The sequence below is a fragment of the Hippocampus comes genome, unplaced genomic scaffold (genome assembly GCF_001891065.2).
Source record: "Hippocampus comes isolate QL1 unplaced genomic scaffold, H_comes_QL1_v1.1 scaffold68, whole genome shotgun sequence".
NCBI classification, from domain to species: Eukaryota; Metazoa; Chordata; class Actinopteri; order Syngnathiformes; family Syngnathidae; genus Hippocampus; species Hippocampus comes.
Window position 1 is genome coordinate 197400 of NW_017805625.1, and position 19745 is coordinate 217144.

Here is a 19745-nt window from a genome sequence, read left to right on the forward strand (position 1 = left end):
GCCCCTCTAATGGATCATTTTCGAGGCTTTCTTTTGCATTTCTGTGCCGCTGTCGGGATTTGCTGGCTAGCCCACGGTGCTTTTTTGCTGGGTGCGATCGAAAGACAAAAGGCCATGTGTGCGTGTTGATTATGGGGTGGGGGTTGGGTATGGCGGGTGGGGGGTGTTAAGCGTTTTCAGGCTGCTTTCTGGCCGATTTAGCTTTACTCCCCACAAGTGGCCCTTCAGGTTTTTCTTTGTCCAATCTCTCTCTTTGCCTTCTTCACCTTGTCGAGGATTCTTTTGGGGCTGGGAAGAGGGGAAACCGGGGGGGGGGGGAGTCCAGCGTGCACGGGTCTGTTTTGATCGGTGTGAATACACGGCCTCGTCATTGTGCGCCCGTTTCAGTCAGCCCAAGCGGCGAAACCCCCTCCCCCGACTCAAAAGAGCCGTCCTTCAGGAAAGGCGTCTGCAGCAAAACCCCGTTTGAGATTGAATTCTCCACAGCCGCCGCGGAGGGAGGGCTTTGAAAAATCAGGTGGGACGGCTGAAGCAACCGTGAGCTCTGCCGCTGATGGTCCGTCCCCCCCTCCTCCCCGCCGCCCGACAAGCGAGGCCATGTGAAGCCTGCAAAATGTTACGTTCGGTGTCCTGTCATTTTGCTTGGATTAACCCCCCCCCCCCCAAAAAAAATACCAGTCGGCCCGTCACGCTGGCTCTGCGAGTGCATGCGTAACACACACACGAAAAAAGAAAAAAAACAACCACCACCACCACCAAGAGCACCGGCAGACTGGCTGAGTGCCAAGATGGTGGAGGGATCTGTTTTGGCTTTGGAAAATGACGACGGTCGGTTCCGTCCGTGCCTTCCAGCAGAAAATGTGCGGCTTTCTCACGAGTGGAGCCCATTGCCTCTGCGCAACGCTCGGGTCTGGGAGTTTTTCCGTATCTGGACGGCGGATCCTTTTTCTTCGGTCTCTCCGAATTCCCTCTCGTCTCCCGTGATCAGATGAATGAATACACTTTTCGAAGTGCCTCTGATAAACCAGCCACAAGTACAATTAAAAAGCAGGCCTTTTTTTTGATGATCGGGCCGTCGTTATCAGGAACCTCTCTTCCCTCCGACTACATCGGAGTCTCGTCTGTTCATTTAACCGCCGTTGAGATGAAATTGCAGCTCCATTTCAGCTCGAGTAAGTTGGGGACTTGAGGAAAGAACCGGGCGGGCCGTCACGGTCGCATGTGAAAGCGGGGGGGGGCGCTAGCTTCATGTGTTGGACGAACGCTCAAAAGTGTGACACAAAAAGTACCGGGCCGATTTCCACCCACATTTGTAGCAAGGCGGTGGCGCGTGAGACAAATTCAAAGGTTGCTCCGATTCGGCATCGGAGCGCCGACGCGGTCGGCGACGGAACGCCGAAACTCGAGACGCAACGGCTCGACGAGACGTCACCGACGATCCGAATTGAAACGAAAGTTGCGGCCGCATCTATCGAGAGCGCCAACGCGCGACCTGAACGGGAACGCCGACCATCTTTCCAACAACCACTCGCCGTAGTCCGCAGCGGGAATTGAACCGGGACCTTCATTGATCCGAAGTCCGAGCACTTCCTTCCAGGTAGCCCCATCCGGCTCCATCCCCCGTTTCCCGAACGCTACGGCGGGATGAGTTTTTCCAAGATCATCACGTCGTCACCCCGAAGCGGCTTTGTGCGCACGACTGAAAAAAAGCCTCCTTTGGGTGGAGTCGTCGATCGGCCTCGAATACTCAATTGCTTTGGCAGCCTTCGGGTGAGAGCGCAGAGTTTGCTCAGTCAACAGACTCCTGTGAGGACTCAAGTTTCAGGAGCAGACGTCGAGGGCTTTTTATTTCTTTACTTATCTTTGAAAAGCAACAACAAAGCGACTTTACACCAAGATGTGGCCATGCGTTTTTTTTTTTCTTCCATCTGACCAGGAAAAGAAAATTTCTTGAAGCGCGAGCTTCCTTTCCTCCTGCTCCACACGCTCAACAGATTCAAGAATGTTTGGATACACGGACCTGGAGCTTTATTTTTGGTTGGATGACCAACATACGGGCACCTTTGGTCTTTCTGCCCTGTCACCATGTGGCTGTTTTGGAGTCGGCAAAAGGAGAAAGAGGCCCGGAACTAATTTCAGGAAGGTGTACGAGTCGGGCTCCCTGGCATGTTTTGAAATTGGAAAAGACGATGATCTGGGGAGAGAGACGGCTTTGCGATCTCAAGCGCCATCTACGAGGCTTCGCGCACAAAACTGGCCGGCACTCGACATCCGAGGAGCCGACGTCGGCGTTCGGAATCCCCTTCAAAGTAGGTCGGACGGAGCTAAATGGCAAAGCCACACTCGAGGCCCCGCGCTGGCTTTTTGGCCTTTAGCCAAGGGAGCGTTTTTGGTTTGGCATCCCGGGGGTTGGCTTCGGAGCACCAAACAGAGCTCCCTTTTTTACTCTCTTCACGTTGAAAGCGCACACACCGTTGTTTTCGTTTCGACTTGCGTTCGAAAGTCACGAGTTACTTTCCAACATTGCCGTCTGCGTTACTCAGCTTGAAGTTGCTCATTTTTATTTCGTCATGATTTCGACATCGTCAAGGAAAATTTGCACGCTAGCCGCTCCAGTCTCCTCGTCACGAGGAGCCGCAACGGTCTCTTGGGGGCTGTCATGTGGTCTCGCTGCCTTGATTGTTATTTGGATCAATCACAACATCATTTTATCATTTAGATTGACTTCTATACTTTGTGTTCTTCTACTTCTCCCTTTCATAATTTTGCTGCTGTAAATTGGCAATTTCTCCATTGTGAGACAAGTAAAGCGTGTCGGCAGGACGCGTGCCAACGATGGCTTTTGGAGTGATCTCCACGACGATTGCACAGTCGGCAGTCTTCTCTGCAGCCTGTGACATCATGAGCTCGACAACATTTGGACAAATTGTCCTGCGAGTGAACGTCTTTCGGGCGGCAGCTCCGCAGTCGACCGTCAGACGAAACACGGGACAAAAACAATGACACGCGCTGTACATTTCAATGCGAGCTGCACTTTGTTTGAGCTCGTCAGGAAGTCAGCTTGCCGTCGGAGTGCAGCACACGTTGCCATGAGAAACGTATGGGAGGGACTTAACGAAAAAAATAAATATTGCCACACCAACGCCCTGGGAACACATCCAGACAGGTGACGTCGTGCTCACGGGCGCTTGTTCTTTCAAGTTGTCTTTTGCTAGTCAGAGGAATACCACCGCTGCTTGCTCAATTTGTATCGGTTGATTTCTGGACGTATTGATTTGGCGTGCCGCGGACCAAAATGTGAACCAAAGTGCTTCAGATGTTCTTCCTTTCCGTCCATCCGCTTCTCCTCAGGAGGGTCGCGAGCGTGCCGCGACCTAGCCCGGCTGGCTGTCTTCACAGGCGGCAGTCGGGGGGACGCGGGCTCAACGGGTCGCCGGCCACGCACGCCGACAAACAACCATTCGTGCTCACCGTCGCAACGAGGGACGATTCGGTGTGTCCAATCAGCCGGCCACGCGTTTTGGTGCCATGCAGGCGGGCACAGCAGAGCATGAAAAAGTGCACGCGGGAACGCCGCAGCTGGACCCCCGACCCCGCACCTCTGCACCGCGCTAGCCGGTCGGCCTCTGTGCGGCCTCAAATGAGGACCGAGTTTTTCCGATCGTTGAACGTAAAGTGATCCTGATTTCGAGATCATCATCCGTTGGCGGTTGGTTGTCAATGCTCTCGAATTATTTTTTTTGGGGGGGGCGGATAAGGGCCCATCTCAACAGGAACGTCTCTATGCGTGGCTCTGTCTTTCCTCTCCACTGCATGTAACAGCTTGCTCAAAGGAGCTTTTGTGGGTTGGGGGGGCGGCATTGAATTAATTAAGTATATAGAGATGACAGTGTCTTACCTGGGTTTAAGCCAAGCTTCCATCCACTTTATTTTGTTTTTGTTTTGTTTTTTCATCCCCTTCGAAAGAGTGCTCACATTTCCTCTTCCTGTTCAGTTTTCTTTGAGTGTGTGTGGCATTGAATTCCAAATTCGATTTCCGATGTTTTAATATTCATTTGGGCCTGACCAATATGGATTTTTTTTTTTTTTTTTTTTTTTTTTGCCAATTCCGATTTGGACAGAAAACATGTGGCAACCCATTAAATGGCCCCCCCCAAAGTCCATGTCATGAATAAAGCAACGTTTTTTGGGGGGTCCTTCAACAGTTACAAGAGTAAAGATATGAATTACAGGCAGAACATTTGGCTAGTCGATAATACTTTGTCCTTTTGTATTTGTTTAACTTTACAAAGGAGAAAGCATGATGGGCTGATGATTTCTCTAACTCCAGGATTTGCGTTGCCATGAAGTGATGGCTTCAAAATGAAAAGCAGACGTCATCTTTGATGTGACGAATCTCAGCGTTTCATTGGCCAAATGTGTATGGCTGTTATAAACAAGCCATACACGAAGTCTATTCTTGTATGGCTTGTTAATAACAGCCCTCCAATATGGCTGCCGGTAGTGCATTGTGGGTAATTGCTAAAAGGACGGAGCCCTCTATTGAATGCTCCTCCACGTCACAGTAAATTGAGACATTCAGTTTCATCATTTCACCACTCACCATTCTGTGGACCTGTTTGTTGGGTGATGTGCCAGGAGATTGTCGTCATGAAAAGTGACACGTTCCAATGACAACAGTGTCAAAGTGGCTTTTGGGGGGAGGGGGTGGGTGACAGCAAGAGTTGAGCTCTGATTTTCTACAGTGCTTTTTCTTTTGTATTTGTTTTGTGTGGTGACTTCCTCCTCTCTTCTTTGAATGCTCAGGTACTACCCGACCCCCCCGTGAAGGAGAAGTCCCCGGTGTAGACTACACTTTCCTTTCGGTTCAGGACTTTCTGGAGTTGGAGAAGAGCGGGACCCTGTTGGAAATCGGAACATATGAAGGTATGTTGAAAAACAATCATCCGCTGCTACTACCTCCAACATTTGTTCATAATGTAGCATTGCTCTAAATTCAAAAGGATGGGGGGGTCACAACGTTTCACCAACGCAGCAGCGCTACCGGCAGGCCCACGTGGGACCGCGCGCACCCTAACTAGAGTTTTCACCAAAAATGCCATTTTTTTACGAGGGACTAAATGTTGCGTCTGAATGTCTGTTTATTGATTCCATGTAGAAAAAGCCCAATGGTCCGTTGACGCTTTTGTTTGCCGTCATGCTCTCAAAGGAATCCGTCTGATTCCATCAGACAAACTCAAAGCTCTCTCTTTGCATAGAAAGGCCAAACGCACACGCACACGCCAACAAAAGCGTTGACCCCTCCGTGCCCTCGACTGAAATCCACGACTGAAATCCACCCCCCCCCTTTTTTTCTCCTTCCTCTCCTTTTCTCCCTCTCCTCGGTTGCCTAGGAAACTATTATGGGACACCCAAGCCGCCGGTGCAGCCCCCCGGTGGGAAAGTGATTCCCTATAGCAGCGGCGGTGATGCCCCACGGCCAGACGGGCTCAGCGGTAGCCGGCCCGGCTCGCCAGACTTCACGCCTCGTCGCAGCAAGTCCTACAATGACATGCGCAATGCTGGAATAGTGCCTGGAGAACCGCCGCGGGAGGACGACCAGGACCTCCCTGACATGAACGGTAGTTACCCAGGTACGGAAAGTTTTGCGTAAAGTTTTCAGGATTTCAAACTCCCTCTCTCATCTGAGCAGCTTTCAGAGTCTCTCTCTCTCTCTCACGTGCTGTTGTCGCCTTAAAGTACAAAGTAGTTTAATCTTGTGAGTGAACAAACCTGGCGGGGAGGAAGGGGGCGGCTCCTCCTCAACGGCAACCTGACAAAAAGTCAGTCACGGTCTGTTTAATGTCGACGATAACGCCGGAATAGGATTTCTCTTCACGCTGCTCCGTTTTTCGAAGGAATCGGAGGGAGCTTTTGAGTGGTGAGGGCTAAAGTGGGAGGCGATCGTGAAGGGTGTCAAAAAATGAAAGCGAAAGAGGGAGTGGCTGGCAAGGTGTCAAGGGCGCACGCGTGAAAAGAACGCAGCAGCCGAGACGCATGAAGCCACCCAGGGCGGATCAGCTCAAAACCTAAACGCGGAGGAGCTCCGTTGATTGGTGAGGAGGGGATTTCTCTTTGGCTCTGGCCAAGTGGGGCTTCATCCATCCACACGAGAACGTGCGATACCGCCGCCTGGCCGCATGCGGCAGAGGGTGAAAGCCTGCGCGGTCTCCACGGTCAGCGCTTTGGGCTTCCTTACAAGTGTGATGAGATTGGCATCGGCGTTTGGCGATAAAGGGCCCGCCGTGATTATTCCATCTCGCGTGTCAGTACAGTCGTTCAAAGTGGCCGTGCGAGAAAGCCGAGCTGGCCTCGGGCTGCTTTTAACAATGCGTTCTGCGGCGGTGGCGCCCGAAAAGCCTCGGTTGCCGTCTGTGCCCGCGTGAGCCGTGACGCCGGCGGTCAAGTGCGGGAACGAGATAACGGCGAAGCCGGGTGCGAGCCCTCCACCGCCGGCCCCGCCGCCATGCGTCTCGCTGCCCGCTCGGCCTACTGGAGTTTTGATACGCTCGAACCTCGGCCGCTCCGATCTCGAATTGCGGGTGAACGTCGGTGGAAACGCAAAGTCTCGTGTCGGTTGTCGACCCCAGCAGGAGAGTCGAGTGAATTGGACGAGACTCATCGTTCGGCGAGAGCCTTCAGCCCTCGCCGAAGTGACCCATCCTACCTTGGGACCGCCCCCTCCCCGCCGGCCACCACGGAGAGCACTCGGCAGACTCCCCCTAACCTGAGCCATCCTCCGGAGGAGGATCCTCAGGGCCCTCTGCCTGACAACTGGGAGATGGCCTACACTGACAACGGAGAGGTCTATTTTATAGAGTAAGCGCACTTTTACACGCACAAGCAAAACCGCGGCTGCAACAAACAAACAAAGAAATGACACTGCGTGAATCAACAACTCGATCGTTCTGAGAAGAGAAAAACAAAAAAAAACCTTCCAATACCTTCCTCTGGTTAATTTTCAGCCACAATACGAAGACCACGTCTTGGATAGACCCTCGGTGCCTGGACAAGCCTCAGAAAACCCTGGAAGAATGTGACGATGATGGTAAAAATGCTTGCGTGTTGGCGTGGTCACTTGTCTTTTGTTTATCGGGACTCTGCTCGGTCTTCAAATCAGTGGAAGACTCCCAAAATAAGAGCCGGGCTTCACGCCAGTATCTCGGTGGCAGTTGCCGATGACACATTTTCAATTTGAATGTGTTTATGGCGAGGAAAAAAAAAACAGAACTCAATGAGAGAGTCTCTGGGTGGGATCTCCCACGGATTTTGTAAGGAAAACAAATTCTGTTTTTTGTTCAGCCAAACGGCTCACATATCTGTACACGGATATGTGTAGCGCGCAGTTGATTGTGTGAGCCCACCGGAGATGGGCACTTGACCCGATTTTGCAGAGCCGTCCGCCACTGGGGTACCCTTCTGTCATCACCCCTCCGTCCTTATTCATATAATAGTCGTCCGTCCCAGTCCGCCCCCCATACCCCCCCCCCCCGGAAAAGCATCCGTGCATGACGCCCCTACAGACGAGACAGCTCTTACTTTGCTCCATCTGTTCCGCTGAGCCCATCTAGAATGGCGACAACAGCAAGCAAGTCTCAAATGGCTTCGTGATAAGCAGCTCAACATGAGTATTTCACAACACAACAATAGACCCTATGATAAAATGAAATAATAAAAATCAAACTTTACTCTTAGAAATCCGTGCCTCAAACGGGGTAGGCGGGGATCATAAAAAAAAAAAAAAAAAAAACCTTGGTGGGCGGGAACCGAGACACGCAACACAGCCAGCTTTCTGAACCCGGCTGGATTGATCGTTGGTGAAATGGGTTCCCGAGGCACTTTATGTTCTCTGACTGTACACTAGGTGGCAGCATTTCTCTAAGATTACTCTTGAGATGTAAAAGGCTGTGCTGTTAAAAAAAATACAGTGTTTGGCTGCACTCTGGCCTTATTATTTCCCCCGCCCCCCATCCCCCGACACCACAAACTCCCCTTCGGGCTGCCCATCTCTGGAGCCCACTTTTATGATACTGTGACGTCAGCACGAATCTGATTTCCTCCCCTCGCACTCGATATGATCGTGCACGTTTTCTTGACCAGGAGTGATTGGAGCGCAACTCCGAGCACGTGTGCATTGTGAGAAGAGTGGAGTCTCATTTTGCACCCTTGCCATCGTGTGGCCAGATGTTGCAATTGCATTTGACTAATGCACTTGTTCGTCTCTCTGCTCTCTTTTGCACCTGCCATGCTGTTGAGTTTAGAAGGGGTTCATACGGAGGAGCTCGACAACGATCACGGTGGGTACAACCCCCCTCCCCCTTGTGACTTTTGTCAGTCAACGCTTTGAAATTGAGCACAACGGCGATGACACCACGCTTGGATGCATAATTGCATGTCCGATCCACAATCACGAAATAATTCTGAAGTTTGGCTAGCAAAACTCACAGACCCATCGGCCAATTGTGCATTGAAGAATGCTATTCGCCCCGTTAGTTGAGTAACTGCATGAGGTCACATATACAGTACAAATTCAGCCATGAAGGTTTTCTGTATCCCCCTTAAATGTGGCTTAAATGTACAGATTGGATGGAGACTTGTCCATCAAGTTATCTTTGGATCCAATTCTTTATCCGCGGTTAAATATGAAGTCCCATGTGAAGCGCCTTCTCATGACTGTGCCACGCAGATGCTCATCAATATTTCCCTTTTTCATTTGTAGTTGTCATGAAGCGTTTTTACAAATGTCTCGAATTCTCATGTAGAGAAGCAACATCACCTGCAGCGCCTCATCGAGATGGTAAAAGGTCGTAATGACCTCATCATCTCCCAATGAGACATTTTAACACACACACACACTTGACCTTATACACAAACACTGTGTGCGATGACAAATCTGGCCTTTTCAGAGAGTGCTGAGTCATGTTCACACACATGAATTATCACGCCATCATTTCCTCTATCTATAGATGAGAAGTGATCTGAGAAAGACGGTTATAATCAGCATTTCTTGATGGGAGGTCCCCCATGTTTTCCTCTTGACACCGACTGGCGCATACCTGCCCGTCACGTGCTAGATTTAGGTGTGTGTTTGTGTGTGTGTGTGTGTGTGTGTGTGTGTGTGTGTGTGTGTGTGTGTGTGTGTGTGTGTGTGTGTGTGTGTGTGTTTTGATAAGAATTAAATGCTGGATGCTGAGGGCTCACATTGGAGACTGAGAGAGGCAAAAGGTTCCCCCTACTGGCCGTACCCGGAATAGCAATAGATACTTTGGTGCCCCCCCCCCCCACACACACACACACACACACACACACACACACTTTCTCACCAGGCCGGTCTTGTTTTATTCTCTTTTAGAACTTCCTCCTGGGTGGGAGAAAATAGATGATCCAGTCTATGGGGTCTACTACGTTGAGTAAGTGGTGCATTCTCTACCAAGTCACCAAACGTGCTCTCACACACACACACACACACACACACACACACACACACACACACACACACACACACACACACACACACACACACACAGAATGAGTAAATGCACCGGGTGTGAAATAAGAGGAGAGAGACTCTTTATTGTGGATTTGGTAATGGGTAGAATTATGACATGCACAGTCATACACGGCTGCCGCCATTTTGGTCTTTTTCTGTAATGGAGGCCTTTTTGTTTGTGTGGCTGTCATTTTGAGATGCGCGCGCACACGCACATGCACGCTTGCTTTGTGTGAGACGTTTATTGCTTCATTGCTCATTCGTCATGTTGCTCAAATGGTTCTCGGGCCATCAAAAGTACATTTCGTAGTCCCCGCATGTTTTTTTTTTTTTTTTTTTGCATAATGGGATGGGTTTTGTTTTGTTTGTTTTTTTCCAGTCCTGTCACAGGTTTTTTTGGATGAGGCTGAATGTTTCGGTCCTATACCTCTCTGGACTTTTTAGTCTGGAACAGATATCATGTAACCCATCGCTCACATCCAACTTAATTTTAAAAAAAAAACGACAATTGAAATGATTTCTCCTGTTGTCGCCTTTGCCCCCTTCTCCCAATGCACCTCCTTGTCGTGGTTCTTTGGCTTTGAAGTCATATCAACAGGAAGACCCAGTACGAGAATCCCGTCTTGGAGGCGAAGCGGCGTCGGCAAGTGGAGCAGCAACAGCCTCAGCTGCCAAGCCAGCAGCCAGCTGAAGGTGAGCGGCCCTACGTCAGAGCTTCCTTTCCACTGCCCTCTCCTGTCCTTTCCTTTCCTTTCTTTCTATTCATGGCGGCGATCGACTCTGCCAGACTGCACGCTCACAATTTGAGCTCGCCAGCTACCCCGTTTTCACGACCGAAAGGGGCACTTTTCAAAGTCTTCAACTTCCTCCAAAATGGACAGCGGCGCCTCATCACGCCGGTCGCCTTGTGTCTGCACCGCGTTCCAAATTCTGCGAATGCCGTCGTGTGACTTTGATCGCCGGCCCACTTGACCGACTGATGTTGTGCCGGTGTCGATGTTGTCATTTGCGTCAAGTCTTACAGTGCGGCGTGTCATTGGATTAGGCCTCAAAAGTGTCCTGTCAAGCTCAGTCACAGAAAGGGCTTGATTTCACTCGATGAGCGGCTGACTTTTCTCCCGTCGTTTTGTGTTTTGGGCCACCTTGACTCTTTGTTCCCGTTGGGTCACCTTCCAGTCGACCACCTTTGCCGCTTTCTCTTCCAGACTGGACTGAGGACTCATCGTTTGCCGGGGTCCCTCTCGCAAGTTATCCCGCCAACCAGCAAGAGACCTACAGGGACCCTCCCACCGGGCCCACTGTGCCAATGGGACAGAAACGTAAGTGGAGAAACTTGTTTGGGGAACGGCCCACGCGGGACCACGCCTTTCACCTCCATCTGTTTTCCACGGCCAGGCCTGGCTTGGATGGCCCTATTTGCTTTTTTTTTCGCGTGCACATTCCGGTCTGCGGGTTCCTTGATGTCTTCCGTGAATGGATGGAGGGAGGGAGGGAGGGAGGGGCAGACGGCCGTCCGGTGTGTGCGCAGTCGGCTCGGTATCTCCAAAGAGTGGGCAGAGAGCGAAAGGGGATTTGGACGGCTCGCTCTTTTGTCCGCTGGATGGCCTCGGAGAGAGCCGGCCGGGTTTCTCTTTTCGTTGGTCTCCCGCCGCCGTTCTTCTCGTCAGCGATGCGGCTCAAAGGTCTGGACTCACTCGCTCATGCTAGAAACGAGAGGGGACGGCCAAATGTTGACTGCTCCTGAGTTTGTCTTGATCCATTTTTTGGTTTTCCCCTCGTTCATCGTACGTCACTCTTTTGTCTTATTTTTGCGCCGTATTCCAAACCGCTCGAGCCGCCGACCGGCACGGCGTGCTCCGCTTTGTTTTTTTCTCCTAAATGTGTTTGTTTTAAATCACGTATGCTTGGCTTTTAAAGTGCACACTTTTATCCCCGTGTTTTAAACTCTTGTAAAGTGTCTTTGAGTACGATGAAAAGCGCTTTCAAAATGAAATGTATCATGATGATGCATATTATTACGCATTTTAAAGCATTTTGTCTCGCCGGGATGACACGAATGGAATTGCAGGCCGAGGAATTGGCTTTTGCAAGGGTCCGTCCGTCTGTTGTGCGGAAATGTCCTCGGCGGTAATTGGCTGCTCTTGTTTGCAGGAGGAAAGCCCTTCTTCACCCGCAACCGATCGGAACTCAAGGGGACTTTCATCAATACCAAGCTGAAGAAGAGTCGCAGAGGTTTCGGTTTCACCGTGGTGGGAGGCGACGAGCCGGACGAATTCCTGCAAATCAAGAGCCTGGTCCTCGACGGGCCGGCCGCCCTGGACGGCAAGATGGAGACAGGTGGGGGCGGGGCGCTCTCTCGATTGGAAACGCGGCCAGTCCGCCAATGTCCGCCGTCTCCCTCGCCTCATTTTCCCTCCCCAGGTGACGTGATCGTGAGCGTCAACGACACCCGCGTGCTGGGCTACACCCACGCCCAAGTGGTGAAGATCTTCCAGTCCATCCCGATCGGCTCCATGGTCAACTTGGAGCTGTGCCGGGGCTACCCCTTGCCCTTTGACCCCGACGACCCCAACACCAGCATGGTGACCTCGGTGGCCATTCTGGACAACAAAGAGCCCATCATCATCAACGGTCAAGCGGCCTCCGACCGCATCTACGACTTGCCGCCCGGTCGCGGCGGCCAGAACGACGGCGCCGGCTCGGCCGAGGGCGGTCCGGCTCTCAACGGCCTGCCGCGGCCCCGCAGCCCCTCCGCGGAGGCGGCCTCGGACGGCGCCTCCCGGCGCGGCTACCCCGGCGACGTGGTCACTCTGGCCTCGTCCATCGCCACGCAACCGGAGCTCATCACGGTGCACATGGAGAAAGGAGACAAGGGCTTCGGCTTCACCATCGCCGACAGCCTCGGCGGCGGCGGGCAGAGGGTCAAACAGATTGTGGACTACCCGCGCTGCCGCGGCCTCAGGGAGGGCGACATCATCGTGGAGGTCAACAAGAGGAACGTGCAGACCATGTCGCACAACCAGGTGGTCGACTTGCTCAGCAAGTGTCCCAAAGGCACCGAGGTCACCATGTTGGTGCAGAGAGGTGAGCGACAAACGCGAGTGGGACGTGGAGGGAAGGAAGTGGGGGGGTGGGGTGGGGGTGCTCTCTGCCTTTCTTGGCTCTCGTCAAGTCAAGAATTTGGATTTTCTTGCCCAAACACCCCTTCAAAGATTTCAGTGGTTCCCACCAAAAAGCAAGATGGCCAAATCGATCGTCTTGAGAGTCATTTGTTGAAGAGATGAGAAATGGCCACCTTCGTTTGAGACGAGGCCTTGGAGGCGGGACTCTTCTTCAACACGCCATCTCTTTTTGCGCTACAAGAAAAGGACGCTCGATACGCAAGAGCGGCATCTGTCGCTTTTTTCTCGGGATTAAAATTCCCTTCGTATGTCAGAGATGAAAGTTGCCGGAGACCAAGCGGCAAAACAAAAAGCCTTCCGGTTACCGGCACCGCCCTTCGCAAGAGGATAAATGCGGATGACGAGTCCCTGCGCGGATCCACAGCAGGAAATCAATTGACCGACCGCATGGGCGGGAAGCGTCGTTCTTGCCCACTTTGCATGAAAAATTCCGCTGACCGCAGCTCCCGCTGGCAGCGGAACCGACAGCCTGTGGCGGTTCTTCGGAAAGGCGGGGGTCGGGAGCCTCCCGGCCACTCGCTGCTGGCAATTCACCTCCGCTCATTCGCGAGGCCGCGGGCCCGAGCGGAGCGTTGAGGACGGCGAGTCTTCCTCAATGCAGCCGATTTCGCTGCCGTCTTCACACCTCCGCGCCTGCTGCCTTGAATCGTAAATCTTTTGGCGTGTGGCATATGGGGGAGGGGGAGGAGCGACCGCGGAGCGTTGACAGCAAGCCGCGATGCCGAATCCCGAGCCGTCGTGCCGCTTTGATGGCGCGCTTCAGCAAGGCGAGAAAGCCTCCCGAGTGAGCGGCGCCTCAGATCTCTGGAGATAATCGGATTTCAGAGCTCGCTCTGAAGCCGAACTCCCAAAACGAAGGATCGTTATTGATTGAGCAAAAGTGAAGCGTTGGGGCAGAGGGAAACGATGGGAAGAGAGGAAGGGGCGGAGCCGCGCGGACCGGCTCGTGTTCACGAACGAGCCTTGATGTCGGACAGAGCTTCGATCTGTCGATCTTCCCTCGAGACCCGCTCCACAGCATTGAGCCGTGCCCAGTCTCTCCGCCAAGGCTTTGGCGCGGTTGTTTTGGACCGCGTTGGGATCTTTCCTTCCCTCGCTGTCCTTTGCGCAACTTCCCGCCGTTTGTCCGCACGAGCCGAGGACAGTTGCGGTAGCGCCTCGATACGCTGGACCTGGCCTGCGGCGGCGTGGCTTTCGTTGCGGGGGCTTGTCCGTGATGAGAATCTTTCTGGTCACCGATCGTTTGCGAAGGGCCCCCTTTGTGGTATTTGCAGCACGCTTTGCGTGCGGCTGCACGGATGATTACCGGAAGGAGACTCGGATAGAGGCAGGCTCAGATCGAGGGAGGCTGAGGGAGGGAGGGAGGGAGGACCGTGCGCAAGGAAATGAGCGAGCGAGGAAGCGGGTGGGGGAAAAAAAAAGGAAAAGGCGGCTGGAAAGGGAGAGGCGAGGAAGAAGCGGCGGGCGAGCGCCTCTCGATGCCGGAGCCTCGGACGGCGGACATGGGAAGATGGTCTCAGTAAGAGGGGAACTGACGCTTGCCTCTCATTTCATGTGCACTATCTTGGATTCCTTCTCCATGGGTAACGCGACGGCCGGGAAATCCGAAGCACGGCGCGCTTCGCTCTTGTCTGCTCTTCTTCTTTTTTTCGTCCTCTCCTCTTAACACACGACTGGCGTTCTCTCGCTCGCCGTCTCACACGCGCGCGTGCATCATGCACCCGTGCGGAATAGCCGAGGTCTAGGCGGGTCTAGCGAAGCCCCGGGGTGGAGGGGTGGGGGGGGGCAGTCAAGGCAAGCGCCGGCCGCGGCGGTGATGCGGATAGATTGTACCGCCTGCCCTCCCAGCACCCACGAGTTCACTGAATGCCAGTCGGGAAAGAGATTTGCCACCATTTCCAGAGATCACAGCGAACTCCTTTGGTGATTATTTCTCTCTCTTTCTGCTCCTCACAGGGGTGGCACCTGCAAAGAAGAGCCCAAAACTGGTACGTTTTCTTTTTGTTTGTTTGGTTTTTTCTTTCCTTCCCCCCCGACTGCTCCCTTGCATGATTTCCTATCTTGGTCTCGTGTTCTTTCTCCGTCTTGTGTGTCCACATCTGGCAGAGGGACATTTTCTTCCTTTCATCACTTTTCCTTCCACCTCTCGAGCATCTTCCGTACGGCGCAACTTGTGCTGGTGTCAGCGGTTATTTTTCTTCGACGTGCTATTTTGTGCGGTCGCCTTGTCGCTTTGAAGCCGCCGCCGCCCCTCCTCCTTGGCTCCGTTCTGGGACGAGGGCCTTTGACGCGGCGCCCCGGTCGGGTCGCCGGCCCTCGGTTGACGGTGGAGCGCCCGCTTCCGAAAGCGCCGCCCGAGTCTGGAATACGCGGTCCTGGACGAGGCGTAAGCCACCTCGTCCCGCGACGTGTGCCCCGAGAACCGCGGGAGCCCGTCGACTCGCTCTGACCGGACCCGTTTGTCCCTTTTTGTTTTGCAGGATGATTTTGAGCTGGCTCCGCCATACCGAGATTACACTCGCAGGGTATGTCGTGTCACGTCATGTCATTTGGGTGCGGTGGATATTTTGGGCGAGGTGTCGGTCACGGCGTCGTCGGCTTTGGATTCTGCTGCCCTGTCTTTCTCATGATTCTGCAAATGACGTTTTTCTCCGAAATAGTCTGCAAATGACCCTCGGCTTCATTTCCGAGCCATCCGCCGTTCAAGTGGGACATTTTGGAGCAAAACGCCCAGCCAATCGTTTTTGGGCCTTTCCCCCCCCACTTGCACTACTCTGAAGTGAAAATAATCCTTTGTGGAAGTTTCCTTTCTGCGCAGGGCAATTGTCTCAAGCGGAGAGAACTCGCGTACCCGACAAAAGGGAGCCACTTTGGCAAACGGGTACTTCGGTGTGTGCGTGTCTGCGCGCATGTGTCTGTGTCTGTGTGTGTGTGTGTGTGTGTGTGTGGGTGTGGGTGTGGGTGTGGGTGATGGACACTTTTTGAGCTCTTTGCCTTTGCCGCCCGCTCAAGCGTGCAGGGGCGCGCGGTCGTGATCACATCTCACATGACTTTGGGCAGGACGACGGCATTTTGCGCTTCGGAAGCCGATCGTTCCCGAAAAGATTCCACTGTTGTCAATCGGTCTTCACGGGCGAGTGTCGAGGTGTCGTAGGTCTTAACGGGGAGGCGAGGATGGCAAAGATCTTTTTTTCCTTTGGTGTGTCTCTGTAACGAGGAGAGGCTGCGCGCCTCGCTGCCTTCCCGGCGGGCTTTTGTCCTCCGCGCTCAAAGACCCGAGAGGTCATCCTGCGTGCGATGTAGTCGCTGTCACTTGTTATCGGCGTCTGTCGCTCTGCTGCCGTGTCTCGGTTTTGGGCTTGAGCAGTTTCTTTCTGAGACCAAAAAACGCAGGCCCGGAATGTCAGATGAAAATGAAGGAGGATCAACAAATACTGTAAGGTTGTTTTTCTCTTGAGTAGGGAGGTGGCGTCCGGATGTCACGGCGGGGCCACTGGCAGTTTCAGGAATATTCCCGTTTGCGACCGCGCCGCTGAAATCCTTTCTCGGATCTTCTCGCGTTGCAGTTGACCAACGCGAGATGCGAATCCACTTGTGAGCTCCAGGCTTGGGCCGAATGTTTGTCATCACGAGAAACGCGTTGTCCCCCGCCGCCCCGCGCCATATCTGCTGAAACGTTTTGGGAAGAAAACGCCTTTGAATGTTCGATTTGCTCTCAGGCGCGGTTTGCATTTGACAAGGATTTGGAATCTTCACCGAAACACGCGCCATCTATTTTTGGAATTTGTATTTTTTTTTTACCTTCATCGTAATTCACGCCGGTTGTTTTGTTTGTGCGAATCGCGTGACAGGGATTTGGGATCTTCACCGAAACGCGCGCCATCTATTTTTGGAATTTGTATTTTTTTTACCTTCTTTGTAATTCACGCCGGTTGTTTTGTTTGTGCGAATCGCCCTCGTGTGTACTTCTTTGCAACCACCGCCCAGCTGTCCTTTCTGTTGTTTAGTTGGCCGCTTCCATTTTTTTTTTTTTTTGGTTTCATTTCCTTCACCGGCCGTGTGTCTATCCCCGCCATCGCCCCCGCGCTTCTTTGCGGTCGGTCGGCGGCGAACCGCCGGCACGTCTTCCGGTCACCCAATTGCCTTCCTGTCTGCTCGTCCAACAGCAGTTGTCGAGAAAGGACAGTCAGAACAGCTCCCAGCTCAGCGTTTCCAGCCAGCGCAGCGCCCACGCCGACTCGCCCTCGCACTCGTCCTCGGCGCCCGGCCTCAGCGAGAACGCCGCTCCTCCGGTACCGTCGCAGCCCCTGCCGGGGCTTCCGCCCCAGGACGCCGCGGTCGACGGGAGGAAACCGGATCCCTTTAAGATTTGGGCCCAGTCCAGGAGCATGTACGAAAGTAGGCGTAAGTAGAAACTTTTTTGGTGGCGGTTGGGTGAGTGCCGCGCGCGGCTCTGCGGGCTCGGCGGAGGCCCCCGCGCCGGCTTTGGAGAAAGACCGGCGCGGGATTTGTGCCGATGCCCGGAAGTTCCTTTTGCGTGTTTGCACCTATTGCGCTCATTCGCAGCCGAGGATGTTCACGAGTGCTTTCGGTACACCGTTACGCTCAAGAAAAGTCATCAGTGGTCTCCTTCTGCCACCGCGGGACCCGTGACATCATGCGGGCCGACGCCCGGATTATAGACTGCCGGATGGAAGCAATTCCTCGGCCTGCGTCATGAAAAAAAGAAACCAAACAAGACTTTGCCGCACTTGCCAACGAGAGTGTGTAACTCGCAGAGCAAAGTCAAGCCGAAGCCCAGAACCCGTCCTATATGCCGCTCGTGCAGGAGTTATTGCGGACAACGCCGTCGGCGGATGCTCATGTTCCGCTCACGCCGCATCGCTGCTGACCTTTCGACTTTGACACGACGCCGTGGGGTCGCGCGGCAAATCTACGCCCACGATGCCCGATTCAAAATGGCTCTTTGAGAAACAGGCTCGCCTCTGCAGTCGCTTCATTGCCAGACCCGCGAATGGCACACGTTTCACTCGGTCGCCTCAAGGTTCTCGGTCCGGTCTGTTGGGAGGTCCGTATGCTGTGACGACGGTTCGCTCTGACGCGGCGAACTTCTCTCTCGACGGATGTGGCGTTAGTTTCAATAGTGGAGGGGATGTCGGCGCGTCTGACCAAAGCATGGCGACGAGGTCTAATGAAACTTCTCTCAAAAACGGGGGAGGAGAAGAAGGGGCTTGTGGGTTTGGAAGCTGCAAAGGTCTTCTCGATGGGCGCGTGCCGTGATATCGCTAAAATTGATCCGTGTGGGGTCTTGGGGGTTTTTTGGGGGGTGCGGGCTGCGTATTTGTTCTTTTGCCAAAGCGTTTGTGCAAAGGGACTTTGTTTTGACAGAGCACAGAGATGATTTACACGCTCGGTTTTTCCTCACCGCGAACGCTGCTTACTCGGCTTTCGCGGCGGCCGCGTCACGATCGGCACCCGTCGTCGTTATGATGAACGACCTTCCCTCCCGAGATTCAGCTTGGACTTGTATGAAGTGAGGTCGGCTGACTTTTGGAAGAACGTTGGTTGCCGACGCTGACGGAGACGTGTGGATCCTTGCAGTTCCCGACTTCCAGGAGCAGGATATTTTCCTCTGGAGGAAAGACACCGGCTTTGGCTTCCGAATCCTCGGAGGGAACGAGGAAGGAGAGCCGGTACGTGTCCCGCTTTCCGTTGAATTTTGTGGCCCGTCCTTCCTTTTCTCTCGGCCAAAGGACGGATTGCGAGCGCCACGCGGTCCGTTGGCCTCGGAGCTTCTGCATGTCTGCGTTTGTCCTTTAGATATACATCGGCCACATCGTGAAGTACGGCGCGGCGGACGAGGACGGACGCCTGCGGTCCGGCGACGAGCTCATAAGCGTGGATGGCACGGCGGTGGTGGGCAAGTCGCACCAACTGGTGGTGCAGCTGATGCAGCAGGCGGCCAAGCAGGGCCACGTCAACCTCACCGTGCGACGCAAAACCACTTACGCCGGTACGCCGCCGCGGCACGCCCTCTGAAGATTTGCACCATCTCCGACAGTCGCGCTCGGAAAACGGAAAAAGTTTCTTTTCTCGAGCTTTTTGACACTCGCGTCCGGCAAATCCACCGCCGATCGCCCGGCTCTATCCAGAAGAGCGCAACCGGCACCCGTCGCTTATCTTTGGCTCCCCGCATTGCTGTAGAAAAAGAGGACGAGGGGTTGCGCCCAGCCACTTCCTGAAGCCACCTCCTGGCCTCTAGTCCGCGGTTGCGCTTCGGACTTGGCGGTCTCGCGCGAGTTTGACGTCTCCACGTGTTTCTTCTTCCGTCGTCTGCAGTTAAAGCCGAAGGAGACGTGCCCCCGTCGCCCGCTTCGTCCCACCACAGCGGCACCCGGGCGCCCAGCCTGACGGAGGAGATGGGGAAGCCGACTCCGCAGGGCAGTCAGAATTCCCTCAACACCGTCAGCTCCGGCAGCGGCTCCACCTCCGGCATCGGCAGCGGGGGCGGCGCCATCGCCACGGCGGTCGCCGCCACCGCCGCCGCCACGTCATCGTCACCGCCTCCCCACGTAAACGCCGGCGCGCCCGGCTCCGCCTTGCAGCCTTACGACGTCGAGATCCGCCGCGGGGAGAACGAGGGCTTTGGATTTGTCATTGTGTCATCGGTGTCGCGACCCGAGGCCGGCACTACCTTTGGTAGGTGTTGTTTTTTATGTTTTTTTTTTCTCCTTTCTCCCCCCGCATGAAATATGAAACGGGCCTCTCTTGATCACTGGGGTCTTTTATCTTTCTACTCTTATCTTTTATGGGCCGTTGTCATCCAAGGTGCCAGGGCTACGGGGTTTGAGCAAAAGAAATGCAAACGGAGGCGGTTCATCCTGTCGTCTGACTCGCCGGCCTTTTCTTTCCTCGCAGCCGCTGCCGCTCTTCTCACACGAGCGTCATCATCGAGCACGATGACATAAGACAGCTGCCGTATGATTCGGCGCCGCTTCAATAGCTCCTGCTAGCAGGCCGCCACTAAGTGACAA

At 53.9% G+C, this 19745-nt stretch overlaps 1 protein-coding gene across 11 annotated transcripts in view; it reads left to right on the forward strand.

Annotated features, from left to right (window-relative positions):
* LOC109522250 (membrane-associated guanylate kinase, WW and PDZ domain-containing protein 1-like) overlaps nucleotides 1-19745 on the forward strand; it is a 48830-nt gene that overhangs the window by 13613 nt on the left and 15472 nt on the right. For 4 of the 11 annotated variants that reach the window (XR_002169541.1, XM_019880626.1, XM_019880617.1 and 1 more), the window contains exons 3-18: nucleotides 4807-4926; nucleotides 5394-5633; nucleotides 6630-6858; nucleotides 7005-7087; nucleotides 8301-8336; nucleotides 9392-9449; nucleotides 10116-10222; nucleotides 10705-10848; nucleotides 11681-11866; nucleotides 11951-12613; nucleotides 14668-14699; nucleotides 15192-15236; nucleotides 16878-17115; nucleotides 18313-18404; nucleotides 18532-18724; nucleotides 19051-19410. Coding sequence is in view for 10 of the 11 variants with exons in the window: in XM_019880626.1 (XP_019736185.1) it covers nucleotides 4807-4926; nucleotides 5394-5633; nucleotides 6630-6858; nucleotides 7005-7087; nucleotides 8301-8336; nucleotides 9392-9449; nucleotides 10116-10222; nucleotides 10705-10848; nucleotides 11681-11866; nucleotides 11951-12613; nucleotides 14668-14699; nucleotides 15192-15236; nucleotides 16878-17115; nucleotides 18313-18404; nucleotides 18532-18724; nucleotides 19051-19410 (2826 nt within the window). In the remaining variant the exon portion in view is untranslated. The remainder of the gene's footprint in view (nucleotides 1-4806; nucleotides 4927-5393; nucleotides 5634-6629; nucleotides 6859-7004; nucleotides 7088-8300; nucleotides 8337-9391; nucleotides 9450-10115; nucleotides 10223-10704; nucleotides 10849-11680; nucleotides 11867-11950; nucleotides 12614-14667; nucleotides 14700-15191; nucleotides 15237-16877; nucleotides 17116-18312; nucleotides 18405-18531; nucleotides 18725-19050; nucleotides 19411-19745) is intronic. The other 7 variants (XM_019880627.1, XM_019880624.1, XM_019880620.1 and 4 more) reach the window with 6 other exon arrangements.